This window comes from Aspergillus nidulans, chromosome VII, assembly GCF_000011425.1.
Source record: "Aspergillus nidulans FGSC A4 chromosome VII".
Lineage (NCBI taxonomy): Eukaryota > Fungi > Ascomycota > Eurotiomycetes > Eurotiales > Aspergillaceae > Aspergillus > Aspergillus nidulans.
Window position 1 is genome coordinate 2547722 of NC_066263.1, and position 16975 is coordinate 2564696.

At 49.9% G+C, this 16975-nt stretch overlaps 6 protein-coding genes across 6 annotated transcripts, besides 1 other annotated feature; 3 read left to right on the forward strand and 3 right to left on the reverse strand.

Moving 5' to 3' along the window:
* Positions 1 to 16975: part of a sequence feature (contig 1.32 1..435990(1)) that runs on past both edges of the window.
* On the forward strand, positions 266 to 4302 carry ANIA_02021 (uncharacterized protein; the record flags this gene model as incomplete). The annotated part of the gene is made up of 3 exons (XM_654533.1): positions 266 to 359; positions 413 to 1938; positions 1987 to 4302. The coding sequence occupies 3 exons, from the start codon at positions 266 to 268 to the stop codon at positions 4300 to 4302; spliced, it is 3936 nt and encodes a 1311-aa protein (XP_659625.1).
* ANIA_02022 (uncharacterized protein) lies at positions 4654 to 6418 on the reverse strand (the record flags this gene model as incomplete). The annotated part of the gene is made up of 4 exons (XM_654534.1): positions 4654 to 5693; positions 5762 to 5960; positions 6016 to 6075; positions 6134 to 6418. The coding sequence occupies 4 exons, from the start codon at positions 6416 to 6418 to the stop codon at positions 4654 to 4656; spliced, it is 1584 nt and encodes a 527-aa protein (XP_659626.1).
* On the forward strand, positions 7630 to 8939 carry ANIA_02023 (uncharacterized protein; the record flags this gene model as incomplete). Its single annotated transcript, XM_050612941.1, has 5 exons — positions 7630 to 7753; positions 7828 to 8053; positions 8121 to 8177; positions 8236 to 8772; positions 8889 to 8939. The coding sequence occupies exons 1-5, from the start codon at positions 7710 to 7712 to the stop codon at positions 8937 to 8939; spliced, it is 915 nt and encodes a 304-aa protein (XP_050468792.1). The 5' UTR covers positions 7630 to 7709.
* ANIA_02024 (uncharacterized protein) lies at positions 11425 to 12131 on the reverse strand (the record flags this gene model as incomplete). Its single annotated transcript, XM_654536.1, has 2 exons — positions 11425 to 11537; positions 11678 to 12131. The coding sequence occupies 2 exons, from the start codon at positions 12129 to 12131 to the stop codon at positions 11425 to 11427; spliced, it is 567 nt and encodes a 188-aa protein (XP_659628.1).
* ANIA_02025 (uncharacterized protein) lies at positions 12504 to 14757 on the forward strand (the record flags this gene model as incomplete). The annotated part of the gene is made up of 3 exons (XM_654537.1): positions 12504 to 13633; positions 13873 to 13883; positions 14018 to 14757. The coding sequence occupies 3 exons, from the start codon at positions 12504 to 12506 to the stop codon at positions 14755 to 14757; spliced, it is 1881 nt and encodes a 626-aa protein (XP_659629.1).
* Positions 15688 to 16350, reverse strand: ANIA_02026 (uncharacterized protein; the record flags this gene model as incomplete). Its single annotated transcript, XM_654538.1, has 1 exon — positions 15688 to 16350. One exon carries the CDS (start codon positions 16348 to 16350, stop codon positions 15688 to 15690), a length of 663 nt encoding a protein of 220 aa, XP_659630.1.

The window sequence follows — 16975 nt, forward strand, 5'->3', positions numbered from 1 at the left end:
CAATTTGGAGTATCCCTTGGGAAACGGCGGAGGGGGACGTGATTGTGGATGCAACTCCGAGTGCTTAGCTATTGTATTCGTTATAGACAGAATCACCTAGCGTTACTAGTGCCAAACAGCGGAAACTCCAAATTTTTTCTTTACAACTGTACTTTGCAAAATAACACATCACCTGACATACCTAGTAATTGAAGGCAGGCGCTCATTCCGCTGGCTGAGCCGCAGGTTCCCCCCAGCACAATCTTGCATAGTGAATGCTTTGATGATGGCCACGTCCACTGCTTTTAATGCGGCAAACCATGGCCTCCAAATCGGAAACAACTCGGGTTCCATCACAGCAGAATTCCATGTGGCGCGGGGTAATTTCCAAGTGATTTCTAGTTGATTTAAGGAGACTAAACGCTGTTTCTAGCGTACACCACCGAAGACATTGATCGAATTTGTCTCCATGCTCTGCGCTGCCCGGACTCACTGGCTGTGAAGAATCGCCTGAAAGAGAGCAAGGACAGGTTGGTTTACCAATCCATTCAGTGGATTCTTGAAGATGCGCAGTACAAAGATTGGGAAAATGGGGATGACGTCGGCCTGCTTTGGATCAAGGGAGGCGCTGGGAAGGGGAAGACCATGTTGTCAATCGGTCTGATCGAACAGCTTGCCCGTGCGCAGGATGACTCCACCGTGGTGATTTATTCTTTCTGCCAGAATGCCGACTACGAGCTCAATACATTGGAAGCCATTCTCAAGGGGTTGATTCTGCAGCTGGCGAATCGGCAACCAGAGCTGAAAGAATCGCTCCGTCGCCGGTGGGACACTATACAGGAGTCTTTCAGCGAGGATGTAACCTCGTGGCAATCGTTGTGGAACATTCTTTTCGAAATGTTGGCCCGGTGCAAGTACTCTAGGGTATATATGGTTGTTGATGCGCTCGATGAATGTCAGGATAACGACATGGTTGATTTTCTCAAATCCATCGTGCGAAAGGGACTGGATCAGCCTGGTAAGGTCAAGTGGATGTTGACAAGCCGACCATGGGACGGCGCAGAGCGGGTGTTATTAGCTGGTCAGGACCAGGTGCAAATCAATCTGGATGGGGAACACAATTCCCAATCTGTATCTGGGGCTGTGGAGGCTTATATCACTTCCAAAGTGGAGGAGCTTAGTCGCCAGCACAAATATGGAGCGACCCTGAAGAGCGAAATAGAGACTGAGCTTACTGAAAGATCGGAAGGTACCTTCCTATGGGTAAGCTTGGTATGCAAGGCGCTCGAGAGTGTCTCTCGAGATGACGCTCTGTCCACAGTTCAAAGCTTGCCGCCGGGTCTGCATCCGCTTTATGATCGGGTATTGAACCAGCTCAATGAAGGCGAACTGGCTGAAGTACAGAAGTGTATGCGACTGCTCAAGGCCATGATGACGGTATACCGACCTTTGAAAGTGGAGGAAGTCGCTAGTGTGATCGGCCTAACCGATGAAGAGGACACCATTAGAGCATTAGTCGATTGCTGTGCTTCATTCATCCGGTTGCGCGAAGACAAAATCGAGTTTGTTCATCAGTCAGCGCGAGACTACTTGGCCGCAGGGACTGGGCTGTCTATACTCGACTCTCATGGACGCTTTGGACATGAAGAAATTGCCCTCGCTTGTCTGACCTATTTATCTGAATATCTCAAGCCCAACCTTGTCAACCTGCCGCGGCCCGATGCCACGAGAGACACTTTAGGTTTGGGAAATGGACCGACAAATGGCGTACTGTCTCGCGTGGACTATGCAGCTATGTTCTGGGTGTCACATCTAAAGAACACAAGCAACGACAGCGACAAGAGCCAAGTTAGCGTATTTCTCCACACAAAGTTGTTAGAATGGCTAGAATGCCTAAGTCTGTTGGACAGGCTACCAAGGGCCATTGACGCGTTAAGAGCACTTGAAGAAATACTGAAAGTGGGTTCTTGATGTTTTCTCCTGACGCCTGCTCTTTTACTGATCAAGTTGACAAAGGATGACTGTCAAGCTTTAGCATTCGTGCAGGATGCTATGCGCTTTTTATTACGACATTACCACACTTTGTCACACTGGCCACTGCAAATCTACAGCTCTGCCATCATTTTCAGTCCTGAATCAAGTGTTGTGAAAGGCGAAAACCTTCACAAAGTTCCTGTATGGCTGGGAAGAGCTCCTCCTATGGAGGATAGTTGGACGCCTATGATACAGACACTAACAGGTCATTCAGAGGCTGTCTGGAGAGTCGCTTTCTCACCTGACGGCAAGCAAATAGCATCAGGCTCTGACAGTGGTTTGATTAAGCTCTGGGATACTACTACAGGTAGCCTCCAGAAGACACTATCAGGGAGCCACCCGAAAAGGCGATATCAAATACAGCAGGAGCAAGTCAAGGCAATGGCGTTCTTACCAGATAGCAAGCTGATTATATCGGGCTATTATGATGGCTCTGTTATGCTCTGGGATACCACCACAGGTGACCGTCAAGAGATAGCCGACCACTTCGGCATATCAAAGGTCAATTATACCTACTTGCAGCCACCTGAACAGGGCGGGTACGGCCTCCACGCAGGGGCTTTCTCGGCGGATTGCAAACAGATTGCAGCATTCGGTTGGTCGCGTGATAGTACATGTATCATGCTCTTTGATACTGCTACAGGGGACCTCCAGAAGATCCTAAAAGGCCACTCACATGAATGCTCAACTATGGCCTTTTCGTCAGACAGCAGGCAGCTTGTAACAGGCTCTGTAGACTGCACTGTCCGGCTCTGGAACACTACCACAGGTGACCTTGAAAAGACGTTCGTTGGTCACACAGGAACGGTTTTGAGTGTGGCCATTTCATCAGATGGTAGGCAGATTGTGTCAGGCTCTATTGAGGCCGTCAAGTTGTGGGATGCTGCAACAGGGGACCTGCTCAAGACACTGGCAAGCGGTTTTGCCGGGAGTGTGGCCTTTTCACCCGACAGTAGGCAGATCGCAGCAGGCTTTAAAGATGGCAAAATCTTTATTTGGGATGCTGCGGGCACTCTTCAGAAGACGCTAGAGCGCCATCCAGGGGCAATTATGTCTATCGCCTTCTCACCAGACGTCAAGCAGCTTGTTACATGCTCTACTGATTCGACAATCAAGCGTTGGGATATTACCATAGGTGGCGTTCAGGAAGCTGTAGGCCACTCAAAGCATGTTACAACTATGGTCCTTTCACCAGACGGCAAGGTGATTGCGTCAGGCTCTGCTGACAAGACTATCAAGCTTTGGGATGCTGCAACGGGCGATCTCCAGAAAACCCTAACAGGGCATCTAGACACAGTAGAGAAGGTGGTCTTTTCACTAGACAACAGGCAGATCGTCTCCTGCTCCTCCGAGGCAGTCAAAATCTGGGATGCTGCCACAGGTAAGGTCCAGAACTCATTTGAGAGCGATGACGTGTTCACAATTGTGGCTGTCTCACCTGACGGCAAGCACATCGCATCAGGCCATTGTAACGGCAGGATTAAGCTCTGGGATATGGCCACAGGCAGTCTCCTAAAGACAATGGCGGGCTACAGAAGCAAATTTGATTCCCTGGTGACAACAGAGGTTTTCGATATCCAACTCCAAGAAGCGATCTTCAATACCCAAATCACGGGGCTGGTTTTCTCTCCTGATGCCAAGCTAATTTTATCAACGTCCACTGATAGAGCCATTAAGCTGTGGGATGCTGCAACAGGAGACCTCCAGAAGAGACTACCATGCCATTCAGACAGCATCATTACTGATGCTTTTTCACGCAGCTCAGGCTATCCAAACTGGATCTTTTCAGTGGCCTTTTCATCAGACGGTCAGCATATCGCGGCAGCCTCTGCTGATAAAACCATCCGGGTCTGGAGCATCGAAAAATCCCTCAAAGCCTCAAAATATCTGGGCCGCGCTGTCGGTAGTCATATCAAATCGTCCCGGCCATGGAAGGAGATTAAGCCATCCGCTCAGGTGTATGACGTGATATTTAGCCCAGGCAACCAATACCTTGCAACAGACATTGGACCAATACCACTAGAGAGCACCCCGACAAAAGGAGAAGGGGAGCGGCCAGTGAGGTCGGATTCGGATTCGGATTCGGATTCATTGCAGAGCCTGTGCCACCGAGATCAGTGGTTATGCTATGGGGCAATGCCCTTCCTTCGGCTGTCGCCGGACTTCTATGTTACTCGTTGGGATGCGCACGGTGATCGAGTGGTTGTCGGATACGACAATGGTCAAGTCTCAAGCTTTAATATCGATCGACGGAGCTTACAAGCAGACTGGGGAACACTTGAGCTATGACGGTGTAGCGGGTTACTGCAGTGGACTTGGGGAGAAATGGAGTTGACTAGCGAGGTTGACTGGTGAAGTTTCAAATCCTGTTGGTATCAGGTCAGTTATGTTTTATCAGTATCTAATAATCCTTGTTGTATGTTGTTCCTTGTTGTAGCAGCTGTGGAAAGTTTACCAGTCAATTTCTCCCCATCTTCTCAATATGACTCACGAGAGCTGCACGCTTGTAGCCATTCTCTCAGTTGCCTCTCATTCTTTATGGACACCCGGAACACTACTTTTGCTGAGGTTCACGATAGTAGATGAAGAGTAATATGGATTCGTTGTTTGTCTTGAACTGTTACCACATGCCAGACATAATTAGGAACCACCAAAGCGAACACCACTAATCTTGCCGGAGTTGTTCCCTATCTGAAAGCCCGAGTTGGGTCCCGAAAATACCACACTGTTGGTGTAGGAGGTAGTGGATTGAATGACTTTGACAACCGTGTCACTCAGCAGCTTGTCCTGGCCAGCAGCAACCTCCTTCAGCAGCGAAAGAGCGCCCTCGTTCGCGTTCAACCCGGACACCTCCTCTTCACACAGCTTGCGCTGCTCTTCCTGAATTCCTGGGAAAAGATCGACCAAGCCATCCACCAATTCACCGATGTCCTCGATCAGCCGGGCGAAATTCTTCTCCTCGTACAGAATAGTCACTTGGTCCTGCTCCAACTCGGACTTTCCCTGCCGCTTCTTAGCGAGATCTTGCATCTTCTGGTGCAGTGGTGCTGAGACGCCGTCTAGCTCTTCGGCGGGGTCCAGCACTTTCAAGTTGGGATTGCGTCGTCGCAATCGCTTCGACGCCGCTTCAGCTTCCGCAAAGAGCTCCAGAATTTGGGACAGAAGATCCTGGACCTGCTCTTGATCTTCGGGAGCGAGATTCGTCATCTGAAGCTGTTTCACGCCGTCGTCCACATTCGCCAGTCCAACCGACTGACCCCACCGAGTCAGCTTGAGCCTTACGACGTCGAGTTTCAGCAAACTGGTTTGGAAGCTCTGCCCGAAATTAGACCCCATTTGGATATACTCGAAACTTTGCACCGCGTCGTTGAAAAGCCGAGATTGCTCGTTCAGCATCTTGAGCATGGCGTCCTGTTTCAGTTCCAGTGTCTGGGTTTGTTCGATGATAGTCCCTGTGTCGGATTTGATGTCCTTCATTCGTCCATCGATTACAGTGACCTGCGCTACGAGGAACTCGACGTTTCCGTTCATGCTTTGGACGATGTCGTCTAGGATCTCGACGGTTCGTAGCGTAGCTAGGCCAACGGCTTGCGTCAGCTCGTTCACGGCCTCCTCCATTTCCTGGATGGCACTAGAAAGAGCCCCATCCGATCCATCGATCAAACTGGAAAACCACTTTTCTAGATGAGATGATTTTAATTAACGCCGCTATAACAAAAAAAAAAGCCGATCAAGGAAAGCTGCTTACTGAATCTTTTCTTCTCGGCATATTCCTGCGCCATGGAACAAATGGTCAGCATGCCTGAGAAGACCCGCGCAACGCATCGCTGGAACGGCGCTTGCTGGGGAGTTTTATCCTCGATCATGGAGAGCCGGTCGAAGAAGCGATGCGTGAAGTCGAAAAACCCCATGATCTTGTCATAGTCGGCGGATACCGCGGCAAAAGACTTGGGGCTTTATCAGAATCTAAATCCCTTATTGATAACAACAGGGGTTTCGTACCTGCATGACCTGTCCAAAGGCCGTGAAAATCAAGCTGGCTGGCATTGCGGGGGGGAAGGCCTGTTAACCTCATCAGCATCAACAGCATACACGCTGAATTCCACATAAGAGAACATACCGATGCAGCATTCCCAACCACCTCGACTGTATTCACGACCTTCTGAATCAGCCATAAATTATTCTTCAATGCAGTCCGCACATTGTCTGTTTTCGATCGGTCATGCCGGAAATCCTTAAACTCGCTTGACAAGCCTTCCGTGCCCTTCATTATTTGGTCGATGTTGCTGAATTGCGCCAGGTGCAGAGACTTCTTGGTCTTTTTCTCATAGTTCTTGACTGCTTGTTGCCAGAGTTGACTGATGTCGGACGCCTGTGCCGCATCGAGCTTTCCCTGGGTAGCCATGTTGGAGCAAGCGTGAAAGACGAATGCTGGAGCGGGATTGAGTGAGGAAGGTATGTGAATGATGTTGTTTAGACTTGGACCAGGAAAGCCAATCTTTAATGAGCCAGCAGAGTCCAGCGCCTCATCTGCTATACAGGGAAGCAGAGCTGGGCTGAGTGATGCGGATGTCGAGTCCGCAACTGACTGGCCAGCCAATCGAGAGCCAAAAGCCGTAGCTCTTAGTCCATGGTTCTCAGCCGCATTTACTCCAACCCTACTTGGTCTCAGAACAGTGAAAAATACCGCGTTCCCACGCCGTCCCAGTCCGGAGAACAATAGCATTCTCCACACAATTGTATTATCCCATTCTAAGAGACTACGGCAAACTCAACTTCCTAGTAGTACAGTTCCAAGATATGATGGGATATCTCTTTTGTGAGAGTAGGCTCAACAACGGTGTGTGCGTTAGGCAGCAACACTCAGGGCGGGGTAATTGCTTAGGGTACCTGAGTCCGTGGTCACTGTTCGGGACCGGTATAGCGCGCTCAGCCCGGGCTGTGCGGCTAGCGTGGCCCTCTAGCGTAAATGTCCAGATTAGTGAATTGGGAATCGGGGGAAGGTAGTTCTCGTCCATACTGTTGATGGTCCGTCTTCTCAAGGCGCCGGTGAAAGGGCATTGAGAATAAATGGTCAGGGAGTGAGTTATTCCCGTCTATCTCAAGAGTTCTCGGAGCAACCGACCTCTTCATATCGGATATACCAATATAATCGGTTAACTGGGCAATCGATGTAACATGAGGCGGCCGCACATCTGGCCAGCCGCAATCCGGTAGGTAGGCGAGATCTTATGGAAAGGACACCTCGTCCCACTTACACAAGAGGGGATCTTAACGAGCTTATTTAGCCCAATAGCGTGACTGCCCTTCTTGCCTTTTGATTGTTCTGTATGGACTTGCGCATGAGAAGTCGGGAAAGGCCAAGGCTTCAGCCAGCACACCTTGCAGGTGAATTGCTCAGCGCAGAAGTTTGACTAGGCGTGGTGTTTCAGCCCCTCTTTGTAATTTTCGTAATGAAAAAATACAGACTAGGCTTGCCCGTAGACTATTATACAAGTAGGAAGCAGATCTCAAGGTAAATCTTACATCTGGCTGTGAGTTTTCCACGCTTCTACCTTGGTCGTAGGTCGTCCCCCGTCTGCATTAAATAGTCAATAACCCTTAAGAGTTGCAAAGGATATCAATTGCTTGCTCGCTTGCTTGCTTGCTTGCTACATTCCTAGCTAGCCTTCCTTCCCACTGCATCCATCTTCAGAATGTCTATCAGAGCGGTTAGAGAACCGGCCAACGCCAAAGTTGAGTAAGATCGCCTGTCTCTTTCTCTAGCACAGCCCATCCATTCTAAGTCAACTTCTTACCCAAATCACCCCATAGTATTGTGTTTGTCCACGGCTTGCACGGCGACCAAGCACCGTGGACATCCGCCTCGGATGTCTTCTGGCCTGAAAAGCTCCTCCCAGGTAAAATCTCCGACGCATGTATCCTGTCGTTTGAGTATGAAGCGGCTATCGGTCTTTTTTTTGACGAGGACGACGAAATCACGGACATTTCCAGCGACCTGATCAACGAACTGATGGACCATCGAACTGAGAAAGAGAAGGTTTTCTTCCCAGCTCCGCTCTACTCTACCAGTGCCTCATGACCCAGCCGGTTGACGAAGCAAACAGGAGGAAAGACCAATCATTTTCGTTGCACATTGTCTCGGTGGCGTTGTTTTAGAGAATGTACGTTATTCTCGTTGTTCATGGGAATCCCACTAATGTAGGATATTCTCATGTCTAGGCCCTAGTCCGAGCCGCCGAACATCCCAGGAAAAGAGAGCTCATTGGCTGCATCCACGGTATATTACTACTAGGAACCCCCCATTTCCAGCCGGGATCGGTAGCAGCAGCCACAAAGTATCTCCAAGTCGCTCAGGCGGAGATCCCCAGCGAATCGGACCTGAAAGACCGGTTATACCGCCTCAGCGGCATTCCCCAGCGGTTTGCCGAGCTCAAGCAAGCAGGAGCTGAGTTCGAGGTGGAAGGCTTCTATGCCGGAGCCGGCACCAAGCTGGGCAGTACCGGCAAGGATGTGAAGATCGTTGATGAGGCGTTGGCCCGAGGCCCCGATGCTCCTCCTCCTGAGCGCCTGGCGCGCAACCAGCTACGGCTGAGCCAGTACGACGGCGAGGATGACAAGGATTTCAAGAAGGTGGTTCGGGTTCTTACCCAGTGGGCGTCGAAGATTGTTCTTCCGGAGGAGGATAAGGGGGCCGCCAATGTGTCGAATGCGACGTTTTCGGGTTCTCATAATTCTGGTTTGCAGCTGGGGCAGAATGTAGGAACTCTGAAGGGGTTCAGTTTTGGAAGAGGTTAGATGGTTAGATAGTTAGTGGTTATCTCTTCATACTCCCAGATTTGAGTTCCAACATCTTATAAAACTACCAGTACTAGGTCGCACACCATGCTAGGGTGCCGCCTCGTAAAGCTGATTACATCGACTAAGCCGAGAGCTTTGTAGGATAAATAAAATCCCATACCGATACCCCATAAAGCAAGGATAATCCAAGAAAAGATAATCTGCAGTAAGTGTATAAACACCCCCCCAACCCTGTGAGATCTGTTCCTAAACAGGTACATAGATAAGACAAAACATAGCTCAAGGTTCTGGTTTGGATCAGAGCCGGGGCTCGAGAAAACTCAGCCAACTGTGTGGTCAGCAGCGGCAGAATCTCATCCTAGGCTGACCCCGTGACAGTAAACAAATACTGTAGGGAAATACTGTATTTTACTGGAGTAACAAAGCAAATTTCATGCATCTTGGCACCAAAATTATACGAGGACGGGTACAAATGGGCTTTTCGCGGGTTCTAATGGGTACCTGAATCTACATGCGGTATTTAGGGCTCGGCCAAGCTTCAGCCGCCTTGTTGCCTGAGGCAGACTGCGTCAGGTGGCATTTAGCCGTCAAACCCAGCTGGTTTCTGACCTGAACTTTGGGCGGGAGACCTCCACCCTGTCAAAGTCCTCAATAACATGCTTGACTGGTGATACGGAAATATGAGGCCACCTGACCTCCGGTGGAATGACCGGACGTCGCCTGGTTATAGAAGGTTCTCTCCCTCTGCATGTATATATAGCGGGAAAACAGAAGAGTAAGAAGAGGTAATCGTCAACGAGATAGATGGACAATCGTCATATGGCATCCGATCCTTAGTAGGCTACGTTGGTGTAGTCGATACAGTTTCCTCCTGCCCTTTCCCCTTTGAGCATATTCCACAACAACTGGGAAGGGAACAGCTAGGTGTGGCGGCTACAATGCGGCTGGTTGTCACAGGCTATGGCCTGGAGCTTGGTTGTCGGCCATGCCCTCAACCTAGTTCTAGATAAGGTTTCTGCAACATCAGTATACAGCCTCGGAATTGCAGCCTCGTAGCTTAGGAAAAGAGATCCGTCGGCATGTAGGTCCGGCGGTATACAGGTCCGGGAACTCAGAAGTCCTGACGTATGATCAGAAAAGGTTGATAAAGGGAGGAGGGAGATATCTGCGCTTTTATCTCTTGTTTCTTTTTCTTTCTCTAAGCTTGTGATACTCGTTTATACAGGACAGCCAGTTGAAAATAATACTGCCTACGCCCGTTACACTGGTAACTGCGCAAACATCTTAACTTGGCCGGTACGAAAATCAAAAGACTGAAAACTCCACTGCGACCGGAAGTATGATAAAAATCACTGCAAAAAACATACAACAGTAGGGATTCGCATGTGGTCACCCACCATACTACTAACCTACCGGCGTGTGGCTTAAGTACGGCTGAGCGGACGGGAAGCCCTGTTTTCCACACCCTATGGTCGTATGTGCTTGTTTTCTCAATAATGAAGTCAATAATAATAGGAGTTAAAGCTACCCCAGTAGATCTAAGCCGGCTATGGACTCCGGCCTTGAGCCCGCTTTGAGGACGCAATTCAGACAAAAATAAAGATAGAAACAATAATAAAGAAATGCAAAACCAGTAATCTAGATTTATCCCTTATATTATCTCTGCTTTAATTATACTTTGCAATGTTTGCACTGCAGCAGCAAGCTCCAGTTTCTACTACTTAAGCCCTACTAGCCCCAACAAACAAAGTTTTGGTACACTTGAAAAACAGATGCCTTCAATTTATTGTAAAGGTATAGGTAGTAGCCTGTAGGTATACCTCTCTGTTAGAGAGAGTGTCACGGCTCTGCATGCTGTGATCCCCAGTCAATATCACATGCACTGGTAAACCCCATTTAGACATCTATTTGCTATGATCATCTTAGCACTGCGCATAGGATAAGCCGTAATCATGATCCACTATGACTACAGAGCTCACTCCTGGAGCGGTGCTTGAAATGAGCGTCGCGCTGTTGTCCAGTCTTATCGTGTACACCGGTGTATAGGAGGATTCATCTTCTGCCAATCCTGACTGTATACCTGATAAGTTAGGCTTCGCTTCGTAAAGACTCCCACAAATAATCTCTTCAAATATAAGAGTAAATAGCGTATAGGCATTTCTGTCTTCAGACTTGAGGGTTTGTTCTGAAATATTCTAAAGCAGATATGATCTATAGTATACGAGTGAGGATGTGACTCGCCTGTTGAGGGACCAGTACTGAAGGCAATTCATCTGTACTCTAGCCTGCTTCAAGCTTGTTCAAGTATGGGCTGCCTCAGCCTCTTTTGGCTTCCCTCAACCTTCTTCTAACCTTTCGTTTTCTCCGCTCCTTTCACGCAAATCCGGTTAACCAAGACTGGCGGGCATGCACTGGGCCGCAGTGGAAGATACCATCCGAATCGCTACCGTCTACGCCCCATCAAAGACGCCTATTGGCAGGCTTGGCACGGGCTTATGATCAAAGTACTTCAGTGGGTGCATGGCGCCCACTTTGTTGGAGGAGACTCTAGGCTCCAAGTGAACTGGATTGGATATATCGACGGAGGTTTATTGAGTCACTCTAGTGTTCTTAGCGATAAGAGAAGCAAAAGTTCGAGCGCTTTCTGTGCAAATCCCAACGAATGTCCATATCAGCAATACCAGAGTAAAGTGAAATAACACTGACGACAAATAGCTCTACTCCTGAACACCATGAATCCTCCGCAGATGCTCAAGCAGGTTATCCTTCCTATTGAATGCCCTGCACCTCGGGCTGACAGGGCAGGGGTACCGGCGAGGCCTGATATGGATGAGTCGGATGTGGCGCAGCAGCTCGGACTCACGGCCGAAATCCCTTGTATATGTGCATCCTTCCCATCTGCATTGCAAAATTCCGGTTGGTGTAGTTTCTCTAGCAAGTGAGAGGTCAGACATCGCAGTTGAAGGGGCGTGCGTGTTCATCGAATAATGGTAGTCCGCCTGTGTCACGTTGCGCTGCATGAACGATGACGTAGAGCCAGGGAACCCAGGGTTCTGGGATTGGCTGCTTGGATAATGATATTGGACGTTTGATTGGACTAGATATGGCGAGGCTGTGAGCGAAGGCCGCCACGATTGGTAAATTGTTTCGCCCGTGGCTTGGAGATAGCGTTGAATTTCGTCATCTCTGTCAGGTTCCTGTTCAAACAGGGTATTGTTGGGAGTTATGGAGGAGTTGCAAGGAGCGACAGAGTTCGGGACCTCTATAGGTAGATGGCCGCTGGTTGGGGCGGCATCTAACGGTTCGTGGTAGGCCATGGCGGTGTCTATGACAGGTGCTGGTATTCGAGATTGCAAAGTTGAACGAGGCTAGCAAACCCATGGTACGGGTCGAGTGCAGGCTGATATAGACTGAAAAGTCTTGTCAACTGTCGAGTGCTCTTCGTTGCGCAGAGTACCCTTGGTTGCCGTCTGTCAAGACTCTTGCCAGCCTTGCCAGTTGCCAAATGCAATGAGCGGCTGCCAAGTCTCGCTTGCAGAATCTTGTCAAGCGTCAAGAGACAAGAGAAAAAGTAAGCAAGGCAGAAGCGGATGGTGCCTGGCATGAGTGACCAAAAAGGGGACTCTCCGACCTTTCCCAAACTGCCACAACGTGCTCCTTTTTATTCTCTTGGGTTCCTTGCCACAGCCATGAGCGCTACCAGCCCCTCAAGACATCGACCGATATCGTTTGTGGGGAAGTGGCTGGATACGATAGAAGAAACAGCGGCACCACAGTCCACTAGCTACCCCGGCCGCAGGTCTTTACCACGTTCGAGCAAATCAAACCTCACTGGGTCCACACTCGTTGGCCCACGCCGGCGACAATATACCGGTATCTCTCTAGATACTCGTCCTCGTGTGGTCTACGTCGAGTCCGCGAGCCCTAGAAAGAGCAGAAAAGACGCCTTCCGCGCCGTCTTTCACAGCTGGAAAGCCACTCTTACCACGCGGACAACGAGCCATGAAGCCTTCCCAGCAGCCCTTCGCGATAACCCCGAGCTCGCCATTGCAGAGCTCAGCTCGCATTTGTCCGCCAACTTTGCGGTCTTAATCGAGGCGGCTCTGCGGAACAGCCCGTCAAAGGCGCTGTCTGCTCGCCAGATATGCAAGGAGATCATGCGAGCGGATCATTGGTACCGCGCCCATAAGAAATTCGGCTGGCAGGAATGTGTCGCGCGCGAACTTTCCTCGAACCCCGTGTTCCAACCGGTGATCGAATGCCGCCAGGGTAGGGTTAGGAATAAGGGGGTGAAGTGGCAACTCACCGCAGTTGATCCTTCTCTTGCGATTACGACTGCTCCCTGGCGGGCGCCGCGGAATTCGGTTCCCTATCCGCTGGAGCTATCAACTGAAGCGGAATCTACTGAGAGGCAGATGGAGCAGTCCCGCCCTGAAGGTACAGACACGCCGCAAGCTCCTCGTCCGTCTTTAGCGGCGCTTGCCACCGCGTCTGTATTATCATCGACACTACCCCTACATCCTCAACCTGCGGAAGATCCAATCGCAAAGAAAGAGGCTTTGGTATCCTTTACGGCACTTGGCCCTTCTCGTAGCCCCGCGATAATATCATACAACGATGCGCCTCCACCTTCGCACCAGTCTGGTGAGAATGTATTCAGGCCTGACAAGGCCGACGATACCGAGGGAGGATCGGAGCTGCCTCGAGGTCGCGGATCGAATGATGAGCAAAAGCACCCTGGACGCAGTGACGGCAATGAAAATAGGAAGCGCCAGCGATTATCCTCGCCTGAACGGACAAGGTCCAGACGCAAATTTGCGTGCGTCTATCACAAAACGACCCTATCACCTACAGCAGCGTACACACTGTTAGATACCGGACCTGCATGGGTCCGGGCTTCAAATATGTGTCTGAGCTCAGGCAGGTATCTGCCACCCTTCAGTCTTTCACATTGTCACTGACCATTTAGCCGCCACCTAGAGCGTAGCCACCAAGAATATGTCTGCGCGAAGTGCCTGCGCCACTATGACAATGTCTCTGTTTACAACATCCACGCAGAGCATTGTATCGTGAGGCCGAGTTATAGTCAAGAACAAGGGTGGGAAATGCTGTGGAGATTCAGATTCCCGCATGACCCTGTTCCAGATGACATCTGTATTGGACCTGCCTGCCCGTTGTTGATTCCTGACTGATTTTGAGATAGATATTTCACCGGTGCCGCCGCCTCTACGGCCTCAACTACCTCGCCTAAACATCCCCGAGTCTCTGCCCGTCCAAGTGGACAATAGCGCACGCCCAAGTCCAGCTTCCTCAACTGCGGCCACGGCAGACCTGACCCCTGCCGACACCAGCTCGACCCAGGCCCCCACACCCAGCAACAGCAGCGACCAGCAGTCGTCTAATTCTCGTATTCCTATTACTGAGGCACTGAAAACTCTTGTATACCGCATTCAGCGCATTGAGGAACGGCTTTCTACGTGTGAAGAAAATACGACCCGGTTGCTACAGAAGTGTGAAATGCCGTCAGGCCATGGTCCAAACATGATGATCCCCACGCAAATGGCTGAAGCATCACTTCTTGGGGGCTCTATTTATTCTCAATGCATCGCTTCAGACGGCTCCATGCTTTCTCCAGGCAGTCATAATCCAAGCATCCGGTCTAACAGCTCTCTGTCAAACTGCCCCCCGCTCGGCTCGTCCACGGCTGTAACCACTGGGACACCTTCAGAAAACACACCTAGTGAGGAACTCTTTTCGCCGGACTTTGATGTGCACTTGCCTTTCGGAAACCCAGAGAATCTAGGTGCCGGAGCAACCGACACCGATGCTGATGGCGGCCTGGTAGAAGACAGTTTTATGCCCGACCTGGACTTCGAAGCCTGGAACGAGGAGCATATTGGAGCATTTGGGTCGGTGCCTAGTTTCGTCTTCAGTAGTTGCTGAGTTTGATGTTCTAGAACTAGGATCTGGCACTTGTTTATGCGTATGACGAACTATGATTCATATACCTGATGGTGTTTATGTACTTATATGCAAACTAAATATATATCAATTTACAAGCTCCTCCCGTGTTAGGCACTCGCCAACAGCGTGTCATGAGGACATTGACGAGATCGCAGTAGGCATTGTCCAGCATGGATCCATTCTGAAAGTCCGAGCATCATGATATTGTAGTTCCGGAAAATACGTTGCTGCCCCGGTGTCCGACGTGTTGCCCCATTGAGTATGCATCGAGAGCGCTGAAGAACATGGGGTGTTACAGAAAGCGCCGGGCTAACGCGTTCGATGTCGGTAGCCATTTTAGCTCACTAAGAGGTAGGTGTGGGATACAGTTGATGGAGACACCAATGACTGTTCTGACATAGTCCCTCAGGACGATCGTAGTCGCAGATAAGTTCAAGCCGCCCATAAGACCCGGCTGGTGAAGAGGCTGCAGGTGAGACCGACCCCTCACTATAGTGCGTAGTAACGACGTATCCAGCAATCCAGCGGATAATTTAAGCACCGTGACCGGCAGCTATGTTCATAAGCAAAGCGACATGTCTTATTTCATCATCTAAGACTGAAGCCCGAAGCTGTCAATACGACAGCAGGCAGGCAAGGAATACGTGTAGCCTTTCCGCTTACTAGGCTGACCATAGTTGTCGGCTACTTCACTCACCGGGAGAAGTTTGAGGCGAGGGCTTTATGAAGAACACAAAGGGCAGCTCCTTTCTTTTGCTATGCCACATCTAGGATACACCCGCCTGAGATTTCTTGCTCCCTGGACAGAATGGTGGAACGTTTAACTCGCTGTCAGGCCTTTCTTCTTTACTTGTTTCTTCCATAGCATATCAGTGTTCATAGCGTGAACCTCATGAACACCATACCAACCTAAAACCCGCAAAGCGCCAACATTAGCTGGTTCGATCCATCCTCCCCATTAACATCTCCACAATACACGAGATGTCCCGAGCCAAGTTTCGCCCCCACAACAGCGGCCTGTGTCTGATCAACATACCCCGGCGCAAAAACATGACTCTGTGTCACTGCGCCCTCAATAGGGACAAAGATCTTCTCTAGGGGCCTGGCATTTGTAACATGGAGTGCCTTCATGCTATACGGTCCAGGCAACGACGCGGGTTCGGTACTCTCGGGCAAGGTAGCAGACGGATTGAGCTGGAAGGTAGTGCGGTGATAGTCGCCATCTTTCCAGGGAAGGCCGAATGCTTGGAAGAACGCTTTGAACCTGTCCATGGTCGTGAAATTGGGGAAATGCAGGCCGACGATAGCGAGACCGCCATTTTCAATGTAATATTTGACTCTGCCAAGGACTTCCTGGTTTGCGGTATTGCGTTTAGTAAGGCCTTCGTCGGCAATGATGACTGCTTTGAAGGTGGTCGAGGCGAGGGCGCTGATTGCGGCAGACGCAGTCTTTGCGCGCTTGATGTGCGCTACTTCAACCAGGCTGTTAAATAGTGGGGAGTAGACCTCGTCGAGAAATTCGCGGTATGAGAGGCAGAGAAGGAGAATCTGGGGTTTGTCTGTTGACGCCATTGTGTTATGCCGTAGGATGTTCTGGATAGCAATGACCAGACGGTAGTTTAGACTCAAATAGGTTTTAATTCAGATAGTTAAAGTACCGAGAGGCAAGCGATCGGGGCCCGCAGAGATGAGGATGAAAAGGAAGGGCAATGGAAGAAGGCAAGATAGTCAATTACAGGTTGCAACAACACAGGCAACTGCCAGTGTTAACCATTCTGTCGTTTCGTTTTATTATTTGTCAACCGGAGGAGGTTCCTCCTTACTAATCAATGTTCAGCACCTCGTTTGTTTGCCTGTCTGTTTGATGCTTTACACCGTTTGTATGCAGGGATATCTGTTTGATGCCTCATACTGTCTGTATGGCAAGGATATCTCCTGCATAAGCGAAAATCTTCTTTTTGAAGTCTTGGAAAAGGTATAAATTGCCTATACAGATCGTAGTTAGGAGATCAAGACCTTCAATGAAATCGTTCACTACGGATATTGATTACATAACCACCCCAATAATCCACATTATTTAACGTCACTCGGCGGATCACGTGGCCCACGTGAGCTGCGGCCTCCTGTCGGGGCATAACTGCCCTTCAGTACCGCCTGCCCCTGGGGTTTCGACCTCAATTAGTCATTATTTAGTAAG